The sequence below is a fragment of the Condylostylus longicornis genome, unplaced genomic scaffold, assembly GCF_029603195.1.
Source record: "Condylostylus longicornis isolate FDR11 unplaced genomic scaffold, ASM2960319v2 ptg000135l, whole genome shotgun sequence".
Classification (NCBI taxonomy): Eukaryota; Metazoa; Arthropoda; class Insecta; order Diptera; family Dolichopodidae; genus Condylostylus; species Condylostylus longicornis.
In genome coordinates this window covers 11,253,727-11,273,761 of record NW_026578103.1, presented here as the reverse complement: position 1 = coordinate 11,273,761, position 20,035 = coordinate 11,253,727, and the positions used below count along the sequence as shown (strand labels likewise).

The window sequence follows — 20,035 nt, the reverse complement described above, 5'->3', positions numbered from 1 at the left end:
TATATAATTTTTTTTTCTATTTTTAATATATTAACTTATTTGTTTTCTATCATAAATTCTTAACTCTTTCACAATTTTACTTTGTAAATGAATCTTAAGGATCCATTTTAATGGGTGAGAAGGATACGTAGGTACGAATGACAATTATTGTTAAAAACTTGTTATATGTAATTTTATGTGAGTATTTTTTATAAAATTTGTTTTTACAAAATTTTCCAAAAGCATGTTTATATAGTTTAATTTTTAAATTTCTAAAATTTAAAATTATTTTTCAAAAGAAGTTTATATTGTTAAATTTTGAATTCGTAATTACATATAGATGACAATAACCAGATTAATTTGGCAGAAAAATGATAAGAATAAATAGAAAAATAATGAAACTACGTGTTGTCAAATCGAAATATCCAATACGTTACGTAGTCGCGTAGATCATTTATGTCCGTCAGATTTAAAATGTACGAGAATGAGAATGTTTTGAAATAAGCACTATGCGATACGTGTTCATTAAGGTCATACCTCATTTTTTTCAAATCTATACTTTTCTTTTAATTAATGTCAGACTGAAGCATACAATATCGTAGTATTCAATCCGCACCGTGGATGAAGTACTTTATTTTATGAAGTAATATCATAAAATAAAGTGGGAAATTAAAATGAAAAAAGAAACAGACCTATTTGTCATCAACTTTCTGGATAAAAAATTTTTTTAATTTGTTATAAAATCTATGACATTTTTCTTAATTCATCAGTTAGTTTTCGATTTCTACTGCAAGTTATTTTGTCTATACTGATATATTATCTCGCATATCTAATTTTTAACTGTAGTGTAAACGTAGCTAAGACTGTCCAATTGAATTTCCATTTTCAAAGCAAATTAGAAAAGTCAGGCGTGTTATGTAGTATATTTATATTTCGTTTTCAATGAAACATCTGCTTTTGGTTTAGCGTATGTTATAATGGAAATTTGTAGTCACTTTAGTAAACATAATAAACTATAATAAGCTTATTTTATTTTATAACCGCACGTAGTTTGAAAACGGTTCATTAAATTTCACTTCAATCAATTTGAACATTTTTGCAAGTAAAATGATAAGTGTATTAAAATGGGAACAATTACTACGACATCACGTTGTAACAAATCATCAAAAATGTTACATGTCCGTGTTCCCTAAACAATATATATCAGCAGTCTTTAAAAAGGAGAAGCAAAAGGAGCTTGTTGAGTCTGGGGAGGATTTAAAGTTGGTTCATATTCCAATTAAGCCAGCTAGGAATAACGACACATCGTCAGTTTTTCATGACGATCTTATTAGTAAATACACTAATTATATTATGCGAAAAGGAAAAAAGTCTTTAGCAAGAGAATTACTTGAAAAGACATTTGAGAATATTAAGAGAACTCAATTAGAACGTTATAATCTAGCAGATGCTGAAGAAAAGGAGAAGATTGTGACAAATCCAAAATTGATACTTCATCAAGCAATAGCAAACTGCCGGCCTCTTATGGAATTAACTCCAATCAAAAGGGGTGGTGTTAAGTATCAAGTCCCAGTTGCTGTAACAGAAAATCGGTCCTTATTCTTGGCGATGAATTGGTTAATTCAAGCTTCCAAAGAAAAAGAAAGGAATGTACATCTTCCAGAAAAAATGGCATGGGAATTACTTGATGCAGCTGCTGGCCAAGGCCGGGTAGTTAAACGAAAGAATGATTTACATAGGCAATGTGAAGCTAATAGAGCTTATGCTCATTACAGATGGGGTTAGGAAAATCTTACAAATTAAATATAATTTTATATATTTTTCATATAATCTAATAACAAAGCATAAAAGTAATGTAATTAAATAAAATAGTTTTAATCGCCAAAAATAGAAGAAAAACTGGCTGGATCTGTTATTTCACCAAATCTATGCATTAATTTAAATGTCGATGATTTAGAATTGTTCATTTGGACAATCTGATATAAATTTAAGATTGCATTATTTATATTTGAAACTTCTTCATAATTATGGGTTGAATCGTTTCTTTTTCCCCAAAAATCTACATAAGAAAATCGCAAATATTGGTTATCAGAATTAAGGTAAATGAATCCAATTACGTTCTGGCACAAAAAGCTTGCAATGGATAGAGTTATTAGTCCTGTAAATCCTAAAACAAAATCATAAAACAAATTGAAAGGGCAAAACATATATGATATTAGGATTCTTACCTAATGATAACACAATAATAGTAGTTTGAGGAGGTAATTGTGATGAGGTTTCTAAAGCAAAGCTTATTGGGGCTGCTATTCCCGTTAAACCAGCCTGATAAAATTTTAATTTATGGAATGAGGCTATCCAGCGAACCATTGGTAGACGGTAAATTACACGCCATTCTTTTTTATCAGAGTCTGCTATGTCTTTCTTTATTTGACTTGAACAACTTATTCGGCAATTTCGGTTGATATTTATTTTACGAAGTACAAATCTTGGCAGAGAAAAAATTTTTGCATACAAAATCATACCGAAAAAAAGTTGTTTCTCATTTGAAGAGAGGCTATACGTAACATGAGCATGTTTATTATTTTAAATATTGTGCTTTGACATATAAACAAATACCAGCTGGTTGTCAATCTTTAGTCATCCCAATTCGAATGTTGGAAATATCATATTTCTGACATATACGCTTCTAAGGATTTGAAAGTCATAAGTAACAAAATTGTGTTTTCAAAATTTAAGTGGAGTTGGAAAAATATTTTTATTTAGAAACTGTTCTTTATATTAATTAACGATCATATCCTTTGGATATGTTATCTTGTTCGATAATACAAATAAATTCTGTCAAATTAATCTATATTTCACTGCTTTGTGACTTAGATTAAAGATTTTTGTCAAAATCTTTACAAAATCTCTTCTTTACTTTTTTTTCTTAATATAGTTATAAAACAATTTTTCTTTCCGATAATGGTTACCTTTTCCTCCTTTTTTTTTTGGAAAAAGAAAATTCTGTGCGCGAGTTTACGTTCTTATCAAAATTTATTATGGTAGATTTATGTTATTTTACATGAAATCTTCCAAAAGTGTTGATCGGCAACCAAGTGGTTAATTCAGACTATGCACTAAGATTTGGAAATCAACTACGAATTTTTGGCTGAACTTAGTTCTAAATTTAACTTGCAATTTTAATTGAAGTAATGTTGATTTTTTCAGGAAACTTTCTCTTTTAATTAATCTGCCTGGCCGCAATGATCAAAACATGTAAATTTCTGAAATTCTGTACTGCTTATTTGCATATGATTTTTTTGTTGTATTTCGTTTCATATTGTACATTTTTCATTAATGCTGTGTACATATATTCCGAATATTTAGAATCTGTTATGCGTTTCTAAAATAATTGATCAGATCATCAATGCAAACGCAGATGATAATTATTTCAGTGATTTCATTCACCAATGTTTTTTATTATTTTTTACAGCTCTGCATATCCCTATTTCAAAAAATAATTGTGGTTATGTTTGAAACATAAACAAAATCTAATAGCTACCTTTAAAGTTTAATTAGAAATTAAATAGGTATCTAGTTGCATATTTTTTAATGTAACAATAAAAAGTTTATTACAATATTTGTCGGATTTGCTATAAAAACAAGGATATAATAAAATACACGAATTGCCATTCCACGTAAAAAGAAACATACAATATAAAAGCCGATTTTAAACGTTTAAAAAGTTATTGGGAAACTGTGTCTTGAAAGACAGAACTTGATATATTATAAGAATTTTTATCCAAATTTATGAAAAATGGCTTCAGGTTTAGAATCTTATGTTAATCATACAGTGTCAGTTATAACCGCAGATGGTAGAAATTTCATCGGCACATTGAAAGGATTTGATCAAACAATAAATATAATTTTGGATGAATCTCATGAAAGAGTATTTTCAACAACTTCTGGTATTGAGCAAATCGTTTTGGGTTTGCATATAATAAGAGGCGACAATATTGCAGTTATAGGCCAGATTGACGATACAATAGATTCTAGATTAGATTTTTCTTCAATCAGAGGAGAACCATTAGGTCCCGTAGTACACTAGTTTTTTGATAAGAGTCAACAAGTCCTATGAGGCATAAAGAAAATTTAGAAATCCGAAACTTATCTTAATTATATGATATTTTCCAAATTTTTCAAAAAATATTGAAATCTTGTAAATTAAATTAAGAAATAAACAAATTATTTTCATTTTCAGTATGAAAAATATTCAAAGAATGAATGCCAAAATGTTGTTTTAATTTCAATTATCTTAAATCAATTATTTTAATTTTATGGTTTATCTAAAATATTGCTGCTGAGAATTCCAGGGTTGGGACTGGTTATTTGGGTCAAATTGTCCATAGTGCGGAGGTTGCATTTGGCCAAATTGCCAAGCCGATGGTGGCATTTGCATTGGACTCGCTTGCATAGGCATTGGCCCCATCGGTGGGGGAGGTTGAGGAGGTGGCTGAACTGATGATATTGTTCCATAGTTTTGTGTCATTACTGGTTGCATTGTTGGAGCGCTATATGTGTTCGCGGCCATCCCATAAGAAGGTTGATATGTGGTACCTGTTTAAATAAAATAAATATTACGGAAAAATAAGGTTTAAAAGGTTTTGTTTACTATAAAATGCGGCAACCATTGGAGTCATTGGTGGAGGTGGCGCTTGAACATGTGTCATTGGTAACTGAGGTTGTTGCTGTATACTGATTTTACTCATAGAATGTTGAGCTTCTTGAATGGATGGATTTATTGGATTTTGCGCAGACCTATTTATAGAAGACGACGACATTTGATTAGTTCCTGCTGAAGTTACACCCGACATAGATCGTGATGAATCTATGGAAGACTGGCTTTTGCAAATGTTTGGAGAAGTTATTTGTCCAACAACTTGAGATCGAATCTGCTGATTGACTTGTGATTGGGCGCTGCTTGAAATATTGGGCTCGATAATCTGAAATGGAAATAAACAATTTTATAAATTAAAAAGGTAAAGGAATAAAGTTTTTACCTTCCTGGACATACTTTTAGCTTCTAATACAGATTTATCTACTGCAACAGGTGGAGGTGGAGGCTGCGTAACATGGCGGTGATTAATATGAGCTTGCAAATCTCTCTAAATTTTCAATTAGAATAAGAAATTTATTCTTTTTTTTTTTCGAAAAAACAACATTACTTGAGATAGATAAGTGCGTCTACATCCAGTTGAACCATAGCGGCTACCTCCGTGAATGCACATAAAAACTGATCCTAAGCCAGATTCTTCTACTCTTATAACTTTCTCTTTACATCTGGGGCAATTTTTTATTGCTTCCGCTCTCGCACATTTTAAGCAAAACACGTGCTTACATTGAATCATACGCCCATAAACTAATATTGGTTTATCACATTGATCGCAACAATGTATCATGGGATTTAAAACTTTTTCTCCAATCAATGAAACTTTATGATCCCACTTTAAATGGAGCATTGGTTCTGGTGGTCGTTTTGATAAAGTTGTGAAAGTTGGAGCCTCTAATTGAGAAATATCAGCTTCCATATCAACTAGCGATATTATTAAAATTATAATTCATTACTTTAATATTTTATAAAATTAAAGTACTTGTGTGTTGTGGCGTCATATTAACTCCGGGTAAATCGGTACTCGTAAGACTTTCTTCTACTGATTTTACTTGCATTTCATTTTCTTTGTTGTCTTCTTCAGGAGCCCCTGCTTCAACCAAGTTTTCATTGTGGGAGCTAACTACATTTTCATCTGGTACGATTTCTTCTATAGTTTCTTGGGGAGTTTCTTCGTCGTCAGAAGATACAATTCGTGTAGCTTTTCTGCCTACGAAACAAATAAATTTTTGTCTATGCATGTAAAATTTGCTAGAACAATTACCTCGACCTCTTCCTCTTCCACCTCTCCCACGGCCACGTCCTTTACCTCTAGTTTTCTTTGCATCCATTTAAAATTTAAATATTGGTTCTATTAATTAAAACAAAACTTGAAATATTACAATCGCTTTTTTATTTTTATATTTGCATTGCATTAGCAGCAGTTGTCAAATATATTAAAATTTGTATATATTTATTTACGCCAGGGTTGAAATGATATGTTGACGTTAACTAATAAGATGCCGTTTCCATAATCGACATTAAATCAGCGACGAGGTCTGATGGTTGGTTACATATCCGGCTACTGCAATTCAGATCTGATTACTGCAAAAATCATCTGATTACTGTTCCAAACTCCCACCGAAAAATAATTGTCGCCATTTTACTTTCAGAAAATCTAATAGTAATTTGAATAAGATTAGGGTAATTTTAATAAACCGCCATCTGAGAAAAACTGATGTCAAAAATTGTTTACTTACACGACTATCATCAGACTCAGATGTAGTTTTAGATCAGAATAAAGCAATTTCTATTATTTGACGTCATACAAAGTTCGATGTCGTCATTGACACATTTATATTCGACTGTTATCAGAGTCAGACTAAATCTTAAATTTTCTACTATATGTAAACAGTACTTAAAAATGAGTTTCTGACATGTTTAAGTGTCAAGCTGTATACACGTGCTGTTTATATTTTGTTTGTTTTTAAATAACATACTATTTTCAAAAAATTTTTCAGTAAGCTGATTTACTTAAGTTTATAACAGAAATGGCAGTTCATATTAAAATGAAAGAAGTGTAAAGTTTAAATAAATTTATAACATGCAGGTATATCAAATTATTTGTTTGCTTATAGATTTGAGGTAGAATCAAATTTCGGAGCCTTCTTTACAAGTGGTACTATATGCTGGTCAAAAGATGGCAAAGAAATATTTTGCCAAAATTCGGCAGAAATTAATGTTATAAACGTTGATAACGGGAAAATTGTTAAGAAAATAACGCAGCAGGAGATTGAGGGGTTAGAAGAAGACATCATATACACTTTTGCACTAAGTTCAGATGATGAACATATACTTACAGCGCACAGAAGTGGCTTATTAAAGTTGTGGTCGAGAAAAGGAGAGCAAATAAAAATGTGGAAAGGTTCACATAAAGGGCCTATATCAAAAGTCGTTTTTAGATCTCGTAGTTCTATAATCGCTACCGGAGGTTCAGATTCTTCAATTCGTGTGTGGGATTACGATAAGAAATCATGCTTGATATCATTTCGAGATAGTGTTGGCGTTATTAGCGTCTTAGAATTCCACCCGGATTTAGAAAAAACACAAATTTTCGCTGCTGGAGATGATTATAAAATTAATTGTTGGGACTATAGTCAAAAAGTTTTGCTAGCAACATTTTCTGGACATTTTTCTAAAGTTACAGACTTGTCTTTCACTTATGATTTTAAAAACCTTGTTTCCGTTGGCAGGGACAAAGTTTTGATTTTATGGAATTTAGAAACAAAGGAAAAGGTTCGAGTGATTCCCATTTACGAAACATTAGAAGGTGTAAAAATTTTACAAAACAATATAAAACTTCCTAATGGCTTTGATCTGGGAGAGGAAAAGAATTTAAATAAAATATTTGTAGCGGTTGCAGGAGAAGGAGGTGCGATTCAAATTTGGGAATGTACAGAATCAAAAATTATTTTTATGCAAGTCAATAGTTGCATATCTAAAGCAAAGGAGGAAGGCAGTTTAGCTATCACACAATTATTATACTGTCCTGTAACTAACCAATTATGTGTAGTCAGCATTGATCATAACATTATAATCCATAATATACCCACATTTCATTGTGCAAAACAATTAATTGGTTTCAGTGATGAAATTTTGGATGTTTGCTTTGTTGGAAAAAAGAGTAAATACCTCGCAGTTGCAACTAACAGCAGTGATATAAAATTTTATGATACGTGTAACATGAATTGCCAAATATTAAAAGGACACAGTGATATTGTATTATCTTTGGCATCATATAAAAATTTACTGCTCTCATCCGCCAAAGATAATTCTATAAGAATATGGGAAGTTAATACTGGAAATTTTTCTGTACGATGTGTAGCGAAAGGTTAATTAATTTATTTTTTGATCACAGGAAAAACTTAATATATATTTAACAAAATTTTAGGTATTAAACATACCGCGAGTGTTGGATCTGTGACTTTTGGAAAAATTTCACATACTAAGTGCGCTTCAGTTAGTCAAGATACTTGCTTAAAAGTTTGGGAAGTTCCAAAATCTTTTGAGGAAGATAATGTTATATCATTAACTTGTTTAAATACTGTTATTGCACATGAAAAGGATATTAATTGCGTTGCAATATCACCCAATGATCGTCTTATAGCAACAGCATCCCAAGATAAAACAGCGAAGTTATGGTCAGTAGATGATTTACAACTTTTGGGCACATTGCGTGGGCACAAAAGAGGTGTCTGGTGTGTACGATTTTCTCCAGTAGATCAGGTAATTTTATCGACATCGGCTGATTGTACCGTTCGATTATGGTCGGTTTCCGATATGTCATGCTTGAAGTCTTTTGAAGGCCACGAAAGTTCAGTTTTATGTGCTGATTTTTTAAACCGAGGCTTACAGTTTTTATCTGCTGGTGCAGATGGTCTTATTAAATTATGGACTATTAAAAATAATGAATGTAACGGTACTTTTGAAAAACATGAATCAAGGATATGGGCCCTCGCAGTACATCCAGATGAAACGCATTTTTTTAGCGGCGGCTCAGATTCCTGCCTAATTAAATGGAACGACGTTACAGAAGAGAAAAAAATTGCTGAATTTAATGCACAACAGGAAATCGTATTACAAGAACAGGAACTAAATAATCTGCTAGTTCAGAAGAAAACGTTAAAAGCTTTAAAATTAGCTCTTAAACTAGAAAAACCCTTTTTGACTTTGAAAATTATAAACGAAATAATGAAGAACAAAGAAATGGGACTGGACGAGACCGTTTTATCATTAAACGATTTACATAAAGAAAATTTATTAAAACATGCGATAACGTGGAACACGAATAGTAAAAACTGTAGAGCAGCTCAATTGATTCTAAATATTTTACTTAAGGAAATTTTAGCAAATAAATTTAAAGTAACTGGTCTTGAAAAAATGGTTGAGGAAGCTCTTCCTTATACAGAAAGGCATTTCAGACGTGTAACCGAATATTTAAAAGATTTGAAATTCATTGAATTTACTTTAAAGTGTATGCAACCCTATGGTAAAATGGAAGTAGATGAAAGTGATAGTAATTAAAAAATATTGTAATATGCAAGTTGTGTATATATAAAAGACCTCCGAAAATTTCTTAAAATTTTTTTTAAGATATGTTCATATACATATGTATATATTTTTAATAAATTAAATTTTTATGGATATATTAATTAACAGGATTTTTTACTGAATCAATGTTTTGATTATTTCTTTTATTAATTAATTACGGCAAAAAAAATATGAATGAAAAAAAAATATGTCTATGAATTATTTTCTAGTGTAAAAGCATTAAAAAACTTATACAAGAATAAATAACGTATATTATTAGCAAATATGTCAGTGAATATATTATTAGTAATATTATTAAATATATTATTGGTAAAATCGAAAAAATCTAAGTTTTTTTATAATCATTTATTCTTTTTCGTAATAATTTTTGCAATCTTGGAGGAAAATTTTTATTTTGAGTTTTAAAATTTCTTTTATTGTTACTATAATAAGTTTAAATATGTACATATTATGTATATGTATAAAAGTTCTAAAAGAGAGCAATTTTTAGATTAAAATGTTAGGAAACTTTACAAATTTTCTCTTGTGAACTGACATTGTGGCTAGGGTTTTACCTACGCTTTATATTTTTTTTATGTTTGATGTTTTTCACTATTAAATTTAATATAATGTAATAATATAATGTCTTTAGAATCTCTAGCAACTACTAGTAAAAACCCTATCCCTAGTATACACTACTAAAAATCTATATACATATGTACAAACATATATTTACATTAAATTTTGATTTGTAGTTATACATTTATTTCAAGTATTCAAATCATATTGAATAAATTCAATATTTTAAATCAAAATATTTTTGAAAATTTCAAGTTAAAAATTAGTAAACAAATCGGGAGTTTCTGCGTTAAAAAGTGGACAGCAATATAATTTTGAATAGCAGATTAGATTTGTATATATGTACATACACATGTAGCAACATATATAAATAAAATGTTCAAAATATTTCTCTTTGAGAATTTTATAAAGTGTGTAATCATAATACTCAATATAAAAAAACTAAAAATACTCTTTTTTGAGCAAGAATATTTTAGTAAACTTAGTTAGTTATAAAGTTTATAATAAAAAGATCATTCGCGGTTTATTTAAAAAAAATGGGTATAAGTTTGATAATATCAACAATAGTTTTAGGCTTACTTGGGTTTTTATATTATTTAATTAAGCAAAGGTATTCCTTTTGGAAAAATAATGGTATTCCATTTTTGGAACCAACAATACCATTTGGAAATTTTAAAGATGTAAACAGAACTGTTATATTCCATGAATGGATGCAAAAAATTTATAATGATTTCAAAGGCGAAATTCTTGTTGGAATTTTCGTTCTTTTTCGTCCAGGTCTAATAATTTTAGATTTGGATTTAATTAAAAATATTTTAATTAAAGATTTTAATCAATTTACGGATCGTGGATTATTTTCTAACGAAAAAGATGATCCGCTATCTGCACATTTATTTTCATTGGATGGGCAAAAATGGAAATCACTTCGAAATAAATTATCACCAACATTCACATCAGGAAAAATGAAATTTATGTTTCCAACTGTTTTCGAAATTGGCAAAAAGCTAGAAGAAACACTTTCGGAATTAATCATAAAAGAAAATCATATAGAAATTAAAGATTTATTAGCTAGATTTACAACAGATGTAATTGGAAATTGTGCTTTTGGTATTGAATGTAATAGTTTAAAAGATCCAAATGCAGAATTTCGTGTAATGGGCAGACGATTAGTTTCAAAAACTCGTCATGGTCCACTTATAACATTTTTTAAAGCATCATTTCCGGATTTCGCTAAAAAATTAGGTTTTAAGGAATTTGAAGATGTGATTATAAATTTCTTTTTAAAAGTTGTTAAGGAAACTGTTGAATATCGTGAAAAAAATAATATTGAAAGAAATGATTTTTTAAATCTATTAATAAAAATTAAAAATAGTCCTAATGAAAATGAATTACATGGGATAACTATTGAAGAAATAGCTGCTCAAGTGTTTTTATTTTTTTTGGCGGGATTTGAAACATCATCGTCTACATTGGGCTTTCTTCTATATGAAATCGCTCAAAATCATGAAATTCAAAATAAAATGAGAAGTGAAATAAATGAGGTATTAAAAGATTTTAATGGAGATTTTACATACGAAGCTATGACAAAATTAAACTATATGGATCAAGTTATATCAGGTAAAATATAGAAGATTAAGAAATTTTTTGTGTGATAACATTTTTTAATCACACTTCTTTAATTAACAAATTCAAATAAGAGATATTAAAATTTTATGATATTTTTAAGTTGAATTAATAAATATTATTAGTCAATAAATAAATGAATTGAAAGAAATTATAATTTATATTTTTTTTAATAGAAACTTTGAGAAAATATCCACCTGTTGTGAATTTGCTGCGAAAATGCATATCAGATTATAAAGTTGAGGGAACAAATTATGTTATACCGAATGGTACAGTACTTATAATACCAGTTTATCCAATTCAACATGATCCAGAGATATATCCAAATCCAGAAAAATTTAATCCAGATAATTATAATCAAGAGGCTATAAATTCTAGACATTCTAGCACATTTTTAGCATTTGGTGATGGTCCACGTAATTGTTTGGGTTTGCGTTTTGGTAAAATGCAAACAAAAGTTGGTCTTGTAACGCTTCTAAGTAAATTTAAATTTAGTGTATGCGATGCAACACCGATCCCTTTAAAATTCAACATGAAAAGTATGTTATTAAATTCAGAAGGTGGTATTCCACTGAAAATTGAAAAGTTGTAAATTTTTATAAAAAATAATCAAATTTATAAAGAATATGTGTGTTTTTAATGACAATAAATATTTAATTTAAAGATAATTGTAATATTATAGATATTACATGATTTTAATCTTTATTACAATAATTAGATTATATTGTATTAAGATTTGCTAATATTTTTCTATTAGATCTATTTGTGTAAAACGAAAAATATAATTAAATTCTTTAATAGAAGATTTTGTATTCAAAATGGTATTGTATTTGAATTATAATAGGCAGAGCTTTTGGATTTCCATAAACTGTAACATTTAATTTTTATATATGTACATGCCCACATGCATACATATGTACATATGTCAAAATATTTATTCAGTATACTCACTAGAAATAAGTTTTAACAAATGCATTTTTAGATTAAATTAATACTTACATTTTCTATATTATTATTTATCTTTAGATCTATATTTTAGTGTTCTTACTTTACATCGAAATTATTATTTTTGAAAATTTAAAATCAATTAAAATTGATTCTCTTTGATAATAAATTTATATGTATACACACGTATATATGAAAAAGATAGGTAAAATATAAGCTATTAAAACATAAATTAATTGTAAACGTAAATACGATATATACATACATACATATAGCTATGAATAAAATAAAATCTACTTAACAGAGCTTTCACGATTTGATAGTTTGTACATACATACATATGTATATATATGAAATTGAGTTTCCAAGTTTATCAATTGAAAAAATTACGTAATTAAAAATATTTTAATAATTTGATCATTAATAATTATTTGAGCTTTTATCACTGATATTAAAAGTTTTCATTCCATGAATAAAATTCATTTAAAATTTTATTTAATTTAATTTTATTTAATTTTAATTTTTAATTCAATATTGTTTAAAATAATTCTAAGAATTTTAATTTTTTTCAAATAGAATATGAAAAGTTCATATTATTATTTCTTTCTTATTGTTATATTAAAGTTCCCATTATTATTTGCTACTGTTAAAATTAACGATATAAATCTATAAAAGCACAATAAAAATTTTTCCTTATATTCAGTCGCAAATGAACAAGCAATTGCGACTGGCTATAAGTCTGCAAGTAAACAATCGTTAACATTTTATAAAATGGGAAATGTATAACTAGTAGCTAATAAAGATTAAAATAAGAAAATTTGCAATGAAAAGCTAATGAAGATTAATATAAGAATTGCTAAAGAAGTTTTTGTATTATATATACAAGCAAACAGAATCAACACAAATTCAATACAAATATTTTTGATAAAAACTAAATTAAAATATAAAAATAAAGGAAAATATCAATACATATCTGAATTATTTTCTCATTTTTTTTTATAAAAAAGAAAATTTCTCCCAATTTTATCCAAAATTCAATGTAGGTACTCCTTTTATCTATATAATTTATATGTTTGTCTTCTATATATTATAAAAAAAAAAAGCATTTCATACAATTTTCTTTTCGAATCTAGTTATTGTTATTATTTTCTGTTTGTATAGTGGTAGAATTTCATTATGAATAACTGACCGATATCATCTATATATGTAACAATAAATAATTCCATTCAATTTTACTCTTATGTATATTATTGTAGTTAGCATATTTCTTTTTAAAATATTAATGATAAAGTAATCAAACTAGAATTGATATTGATTGATTTTATTTTATATTTTGCTATCCTAAAAAAATAATAAGTATAAAAAATATAATGAGTATTTGTTTTTTTTCAAAATACACACTTTCTATTCCTTATTTTATTTGTATGTACCTTTTAAAAATATACATTATATATATTTATATATTTATTTATATTTATATTATATTATATGAGATAAGTTATCCTTGAAATTTTTCAATCATTTTCTAAAGGATTATGGCAAATATATATATATATATATATGTAAAAAGTACACACCTTAAGGTTTGTTTAACTTAAAACAAAAAATTCTTAAAAAACAATGTTAGATTTAAATTATATACGAGTATATACTTAATGTGTGTATAGGTTTGATGGAATTTATTCATCTATATATAGTTTTGAAAATATAAGAGAATTTGTTTCGATGAAAGCATGAAATTCGTACACAAATAAATATTAAAGTAAATTTTTCTTCAAAACTAGGCAGTTGAAATGCCAATGTTCAAATACGATTCACCTTTTCAATGAAGTATAGGGTGCTGTCTTAACAAAACGAAATTATTCTAGTAAGGAAAGTTAGAGTATGTGAATTGAAATTATCTAAAAAATTATTTTCTATCTAATTATTAAAAAATCTATCTAATTATTAAAAAAAAATCCATAACTTAAATTCAATACCAGTTGAAATCATGTTAGTGTTGTAATTTTCACAGTGCGTATGAGGGCCAATTTACATTTCTTTTTAAAATATCTAAATAAATTCTTATGTCATCACTTGTTTTTACGTTTATTGATTTGAAAAATAATTTTACATTTTTTGAAATAGTATAGAGAACCTTAAATAGAATAAAAATTTGATTTATTAAAAACAAAATATATGGGAAAAGTATACTATTCGTATTCTGTTTGAAACCCAATTTCTATAGTATTGTGTATAGATAATAGATTAAAAAAAATATATAATAGAAAATATTTTAAACTATATAGAAATTCACGACACGTTTCTATCTTTTATGTTGAATTAAAAAAATAAATTCTTTTTTATTTTTTTTTTGTTAGTTTAGTTTTCTTTTAACATACTAAAGATAATACATGGAAATAAAAGAATAATTTAGAGTAAAATAGAAATTGAAAGGTAATATCTTAAAAAAGGATGCTTTTACTCTTTTGTATTATAATAAACAGAGCCATTTAGACTTTCTATTTTAAAACAGTTTAGTATTTCACCTATATCGTAAATTTAGTTTTTTAGTTTGATTCATTTGATAGAAATGTTTTTAGTATCACGTATTATATTGATCTTCTTATAAACTTTATCGATTATGCAATTGATTCTGTTTGTATTCTTATAATTTACGTTTCCAATTTTCTTTCGTTTTATAAGTATAACAATAAAATATTGAATTGTATACGAAATCATATACTTACTGAAAGTAAATGCAAATGCCACTTTTAATTATTTTTGAATACTAAAAATGAAAACAAGTTTTATGAATTCATACAAGGTGGTAAGCAAATTATTCATACCAATACAACATAATGAATGAACATTCATCATAATTATGCATTTTTTTTAAATAATATATCAAGTTGCTATTATTAACCGCTTCATCATTAGTACTCAGTGTTTTGAAGAAATTACATAAAAATTGCAACATTAATTTCGGAAAAATAATTTTACGATGACAAAATAACGAAACTGATAGCGTACCCCTTAAAATATGCACTCGGTCGATTCTTCATAGAATATTGTGAGAATAGTGTAAAATAATATATAAATTTAATTATATTCGTATACGAACGTATGTTCGAAGGGTATACTAAATTTGGTTTATCGTTTTTAACGATAAGAAATAATGATCTGAGATATAGACTCAAGTATATGTTTTTGATCAAGCTTTGTCTGTCCGTATGTCAATCCGTCCGTCCGCCCAAATGATAGTTCAAAAGCTAATTGAGCTAAGTTCATCAAATTTTCACAAATAATTTATTGTAATAAATTCCAGAACCCCTTTTAAATTGCTTGGGATCGTGGTACTGGTTCGGGTACCTAGCATACTACTTCCAAATTTGTTTGACTATACCTAAGAAACCTAAGCCTATACCTTAGTAGGGCCAATGTGTTTGATAAAAGTTGTTGATACAATTCAGAAGTTATTCATACAACTTCAGAAGTTATATTCGTAATTCGTGCATAAGGTAACAAATTTGTAACGGTATCACAGATTTGACACAGTCAACTCTATTTTTTCTCGTTTTTTACTTGTTTTTGATTAATACCGTAAATAGAAATTATTTTTACTTGCTTATAAAAAATGCGTTAATTAATTAATCATCAAATTGATCTGCAATAATAAATGGTTTAGTTCAAGTATGCAATTTCATTTATAATTATTATGCCCCTCAATTATTTTCCAATTCAAATATTTGATTTTAAATTAAAATTAGAAACACACTTGTATAGTGAATTTATATAACATCTATATTGTAAAAATTTTAAAGACATGTGTCATTTCAAGTTTATGGTATTATTATTGGAAAAACATACATATTTACATTTTAAAGATTGTTTGTGTTTTTTTTTTCTATTCCAAATAGAAAAGGGTTTTATAGTGTGTCTATATGTAGACATAATATCTTATACATATAGATTAATTATGTACCATTATTAATATATAAAATATACAATATTTTAATAGAATATATTTTTGTATTAAAGAACATGTGGACCATATAACCTCTAACATAAATAATTCAGGTTTTGTGTGAATAAAGAACATGCGCGAAAATTTGGTACTCTCTTTCAAACAATAGACAATTTCATTACAAATTATTTCAATATCAATATAGTAAAATATTTTTTATATTTTATTTCCCTTAAATATTTTATTAAAACAAGAACAAGTTTATTTTATAAATTTTATGATTGATAATATCTATTTCGTTCCCTATATTTTTTGTTTCTCCTGATGGATTTTTTTTTTAAATTTTTCAAAAGCTTTCGCAACTTTTACTCAATTTAAGTTGAAAATATAACAATTTAAAACTGAAATATTTTGATTAAGAGTAAATGGCTCATGTACTTGACACAAATTATAGTTACCTACTGAATCAATTTTAAAAAATAAATGTAGCAGAAGAAAATATTCCAATGAGTGCACTTATTTTTCAAAAAAAAAAAAATATCGTTAAAAAGGATAAATAATTATTTCATATAAACAAATAAAAATTCGTTAAATATTCTTTGTATTCGTTAATTTTGTTATAAAATCTCTGAATTATCAAAATAAAAATCTCGTTATTATGTGCTCAATGTTAAAGGGACATAGGTATGCAAAGTTTTATTTATGAGTAGTAATTGCAATTACAAAAACAAAAAAAAGAAAATATTATTTCCCATGATAAGGTTTTAGTGCTTTTTTAACGAAAAATCGTTCAATATGACCTTAAGTGGCCTTGCCCTTTTAATACATTTATCACAATGGTAGAACATATTAGGAAAAACAGATGTACTGCAACTATAGTAACATAACGAAAATGTGTTTATCATTAAAATTCGAAGGATACTTCAATTCTCCTGTATAAACAAAATAAAATCAGATATTATTAAATAGCAGCTTTTTTGCTTGTAAAATAGAAAATAATCAATTTTATCCGAAAAGGGAAATTTTAGAAATTCGACGCGTAGATCTAGAAACTCGTATATTTGTATATGTCTACATGTATATTTGTATTTTAACAATTTTTTTTGAATATTTCCATTTTGCCGCGATTTAATTTATGAAAATAGTTGAATTTACTCAAACTTAAAAAAAACGGTAAAAACAAAATAGAAGGAGGGAAAAGTACATTTTCTGGTGAATGAATAAAAAAATCCAATTCGCATTAGAGACCAAATATTTGATTTTAATTTTTAAAGGATAATTTTTCTTTTAATGCATTGATTATTTTAGAACTATAAAAAATTAATTACAAAGTTATTAATAAAATTAGCCGTAAAGTATGCAATTTTATTCATATTATAATAAGCAAAGGTATTTCATTTTCAGAAGAAGAATTATTTATTAATTTATTTTGAAAATTCTTAAGTAAAAAATTAAAAATTTATATGCATATTCATACGTACATGATTTTTTTTAAATACAAATATCTTAATAAAATTAGGATCCGGTAAATTTCTAATCTAAATGCTTCTATAATGTAGGCAAAAAATTAATATAACTTTAGAAATTCTTTTTTGGGATTTTTATTGAAATTTCTCTTAAGAATCCCATTGTTACAGACACCACAATTTAGAAGTTACAAAATAGTTGTAACTGTAATTATATCAATTGTGTTTGTAATTGATTAATTGTGTAAAATTAATCAATTCCATTCATTACATACATTCTGAACATTTGTATAATTGAGATAATTTTTAAGGATCATTACAAATCTAGAAGTTTTTTTCACTTTTCTTAGTACTTTATTGATTTTATGGTAAATCGTTCCTTTTTGTTGAACTCAAGAATTCAAGTTTATTTGCAAAATATACAATATATATCAGAAACCTTAATATCTACTCACAAATATATAACAGAATATTTTAAATTAGAATTTTTCCCTTAATTTTTATGATCCAAGCAAAAATCGGTTTTTTGTTTTCCTACAAGTTGTTGTCGGCTCCATATATATTATAAAATATTAAAATTGTATTTAATCAGCTGATAAATAAGTATTATTAATTTATATAAGTATGTTTGTATGTCATCTGATTTTCATTAAATAAATTGCATATATTAACGATATATTTATTTATATATAAGTTTAATTATATAATATATATAAATATATTGTATTTCGAGTAAAATATTACTGTAAAATTGTATAATTTAAACTTAACGAAATTTTCATGACATAACATACATTTATATACGAGTATTATAAACTATAACAAAATTTATAATTGTATACTAATAAATAAAAATGAAAAAAATGTAATTAAATAGCTAGCTATATTTTTACAAAAAAAAATTCTCCTTTTTTTCTAAATAAGGAGAAAATGTAATACTTTTTTATTATTTAAAATAATATTATATAAGTGTATATATAACTTAATATTGATTAATACTCGAATGTTTTATTGTACAAAACATATTATTTATGTATACATATGCATATCATTGGTATTCCGAGACCAGTTCATATGAAATATCCATTTTTTATTCATTATGTCCTTTTCAAATTTCCCGGAATTTCTATATTTAATATAAAATATTAAATTTCGGTTTTCTATAAATCTATTACTTTGATTTATACATAGAATATAAACATATCAATATATATGTATATGTATACATGAAAATATGGTACATTTATTAGATAATTTCCTCTCATCTCCGGAAAAAATTCAACCAGTTTTATTTTGTTTTTGTAATTTTTTTTTTCTTGTGTATTTTTAGAAGATTGCTCTCTTTAGATAAAATCGAAGAAAGATTTCAAAAAGGAATTTGTTTTTTTTGTTATGTTTTTTATTTTAGTCGTTAAGGAACTCTCGTGTAGGGCGTATCGGCCCTTGTTGAAATGAAAACGGTCGGATAAATTGTTTTTTTTTGTTTTTACATATGTAGGCACACATATACATATTTTATGTATATAAAAAATTATTTTTATACAAATAATATAACATTCAAGCTAAAACTGAAGTAATATAAAAAAAAATTAAAAATTTATAAAAAAAAAAGGACAAATTAAAAAAAAAGGAAAAAGGAAAATAATAAAATTCGCTGTAATTTTCATTCAATTTTTTTCCCCGTGTTCTTTTTTCCTATTTTTGTTCTCTATTATTTCTTTCAATTTGTAATTTAAAAATATAACAATAAAAGTAATAAAAATATTAAAATAAAATGTAAAAAAAAATAATAACCATTTTTATTATTTTATTTTCAACAAAGTAAACCAATAAGTAAAAAACCATGTGAGTTGAAAAAAAAAAATAAATAATTTCATATAAATGGGAAAAATAATGAGAAATCAAAACTAAAAAAAAAAAAGCAATAAAAATTCTTTGTTTGAAGTTTTTCTACATTTTCTTTAGACGACGACAAAACAAATTCGAAAGAAAGAAAATTCTTAAAGATTCCATTATAATAAAAATAAAATAAAAAATAAAACAAATAAAAAGGAAAATCAAAAGGACACCAAACGCACATTTGCAATTTTCTTTTTTTGTTTTTTTTTTTGTATAATTTTTTTTACAAAATGAATTCGATCGGAAATTTAATTTCGTCTACAATAAAAAATATTACAAAGAAAGGATAATGATAATAAAAAAAATTATTTTACACAACATATACGAAAAGGAAAAGGAATTTTCAAAGATCATAACGAAGAAACAGGCAGAAACGAAAAA

General features: G+C 26.2%; 6 protein-coding genes across 6 annotated transcripts; 4 read left to right on the top strand and 2 right to left on the bottom strand.

The window, feature by feature from the left end:
- The first annotated feature begins 867 nt into the window (after positions 1-867).
- Positions 868-1,886, top strand: LOC129615315 (28S ribosomal protein S7, mitochondrial). The gene has a single exon (XM_055530455.1). The coding sequence runs from the start codon at positions 1,087-1,089 to the stop codon at positions 1,762-1,764; it is 678 nt and encodes a 225-aa protein (XP_055386430.1). The 5' UTR covers positions 868-1,086; the 3' UTR covers positions 1,765-1,886.
- LOC129615316 (transmembrane protein 186) lies at positions 1,779-2,543 on the bottom strand. The gene is made up of 2 exons (XM_055530456.1): positions 2,208-2,543; positions 1,779-2,146 (listed from the first exon to the last, which is right to left on the bottom strand). The coding sequence occupies exons 1-2, from the start codon at positions 2,497-2,499 to the stop codon at positions 1,854-1,856; spliced, it is 585 nt and encodes a 194-aa protein (XP_055386431.1). The 5' UTR covers positions 2,500-2,543; the 3' UTR covers positions 1,779-1,853.
- Positions 2,544-3,508: 965 nt separating this feature from the next.
- LOC129615303 (U6 snRNA-associated Sm-like protein LSm8) lies at positions 3,509-4,072 on the top strand. The gene has a single exon (XM_055530439.1). It carries the CDS (start codon positions 3,776-3,778, stop codon positions 4,064-4,066), a length of 291 nt encoding a protein of 96 aa, XP_055386414.1. The 5' UTR covers positions 3,509-3,775; the 3' UTR covers positions 4,067-4,072.
- Positions 4,073-4,294: 222 nt separating this feature from the next.
- Positions 4,295-6,052, bottom strand: LOC129615302 (E3 ubiquitin-protein ligase Hakai). Its single transcript, XM_055530437.1, has 6 exons — positions 5,892-6,052; positions 5,610-5,837; positions 5,184-5,551; positions 5,019-5,123; positions 4,631-4,961; positions 4,295-4,575 (listed from the first exon to the last, which is right to left on the bottom strand). Exons 1-6 carry the CDS (start codon positions 5,956-5,958, stop codon positions 4,301-4,303), a joined length of 1,374 nt encoding a protein of 457 aa, XP_055386412.1. The 5' UTR covers positions 5,959-6,052; the 3' UTR covers positions 4,295-4,300.
- Positions 6,053-6,545: 493 nt separating this feature from the next.
- Positions 6,546-9,376, top strand: LOC129615258 (transducin beta-like protein 3). The gene is made up of 3 exons (XM_055530378.1): positions 6,546-6,686; positions 6,745-7,997; positions 8,058-9,376. Exons 1-3 carry the CDS (start codon positions 6,658-6,660, stop codon positions 9,188-9,190), a joined length of 2,415 nt encoding a protein of 804 aa, XP_055386353.1. The 5' UTR covers positions 6,546-6,657; the 3' UTR covers positions 9,191-9,376.
- A 935-nt stretch (positions 9,377-10,311) lies between these two features.
- Positions 10,312-12,024, top strand: LOC129615031 (cytochrome P450 6a9-like). Its single transcript, XM_055530076.1, has 2 exons — positions 10,312-11,392; positions 11,575-12,024. The coding sequence occupies exons 1-2, from the start codon at positions 10,312-10,314 to the stop codon at positions 11,988-11,990; spliced, it is 1,497 nt and encodes a 498-aa protein (XP_055386051.1). The 3' UTR covers positions 11,991-12,024.
- The last annotated feature ends 8,011 nt before the right edge of the window (positions 12,025-20,035 follow it).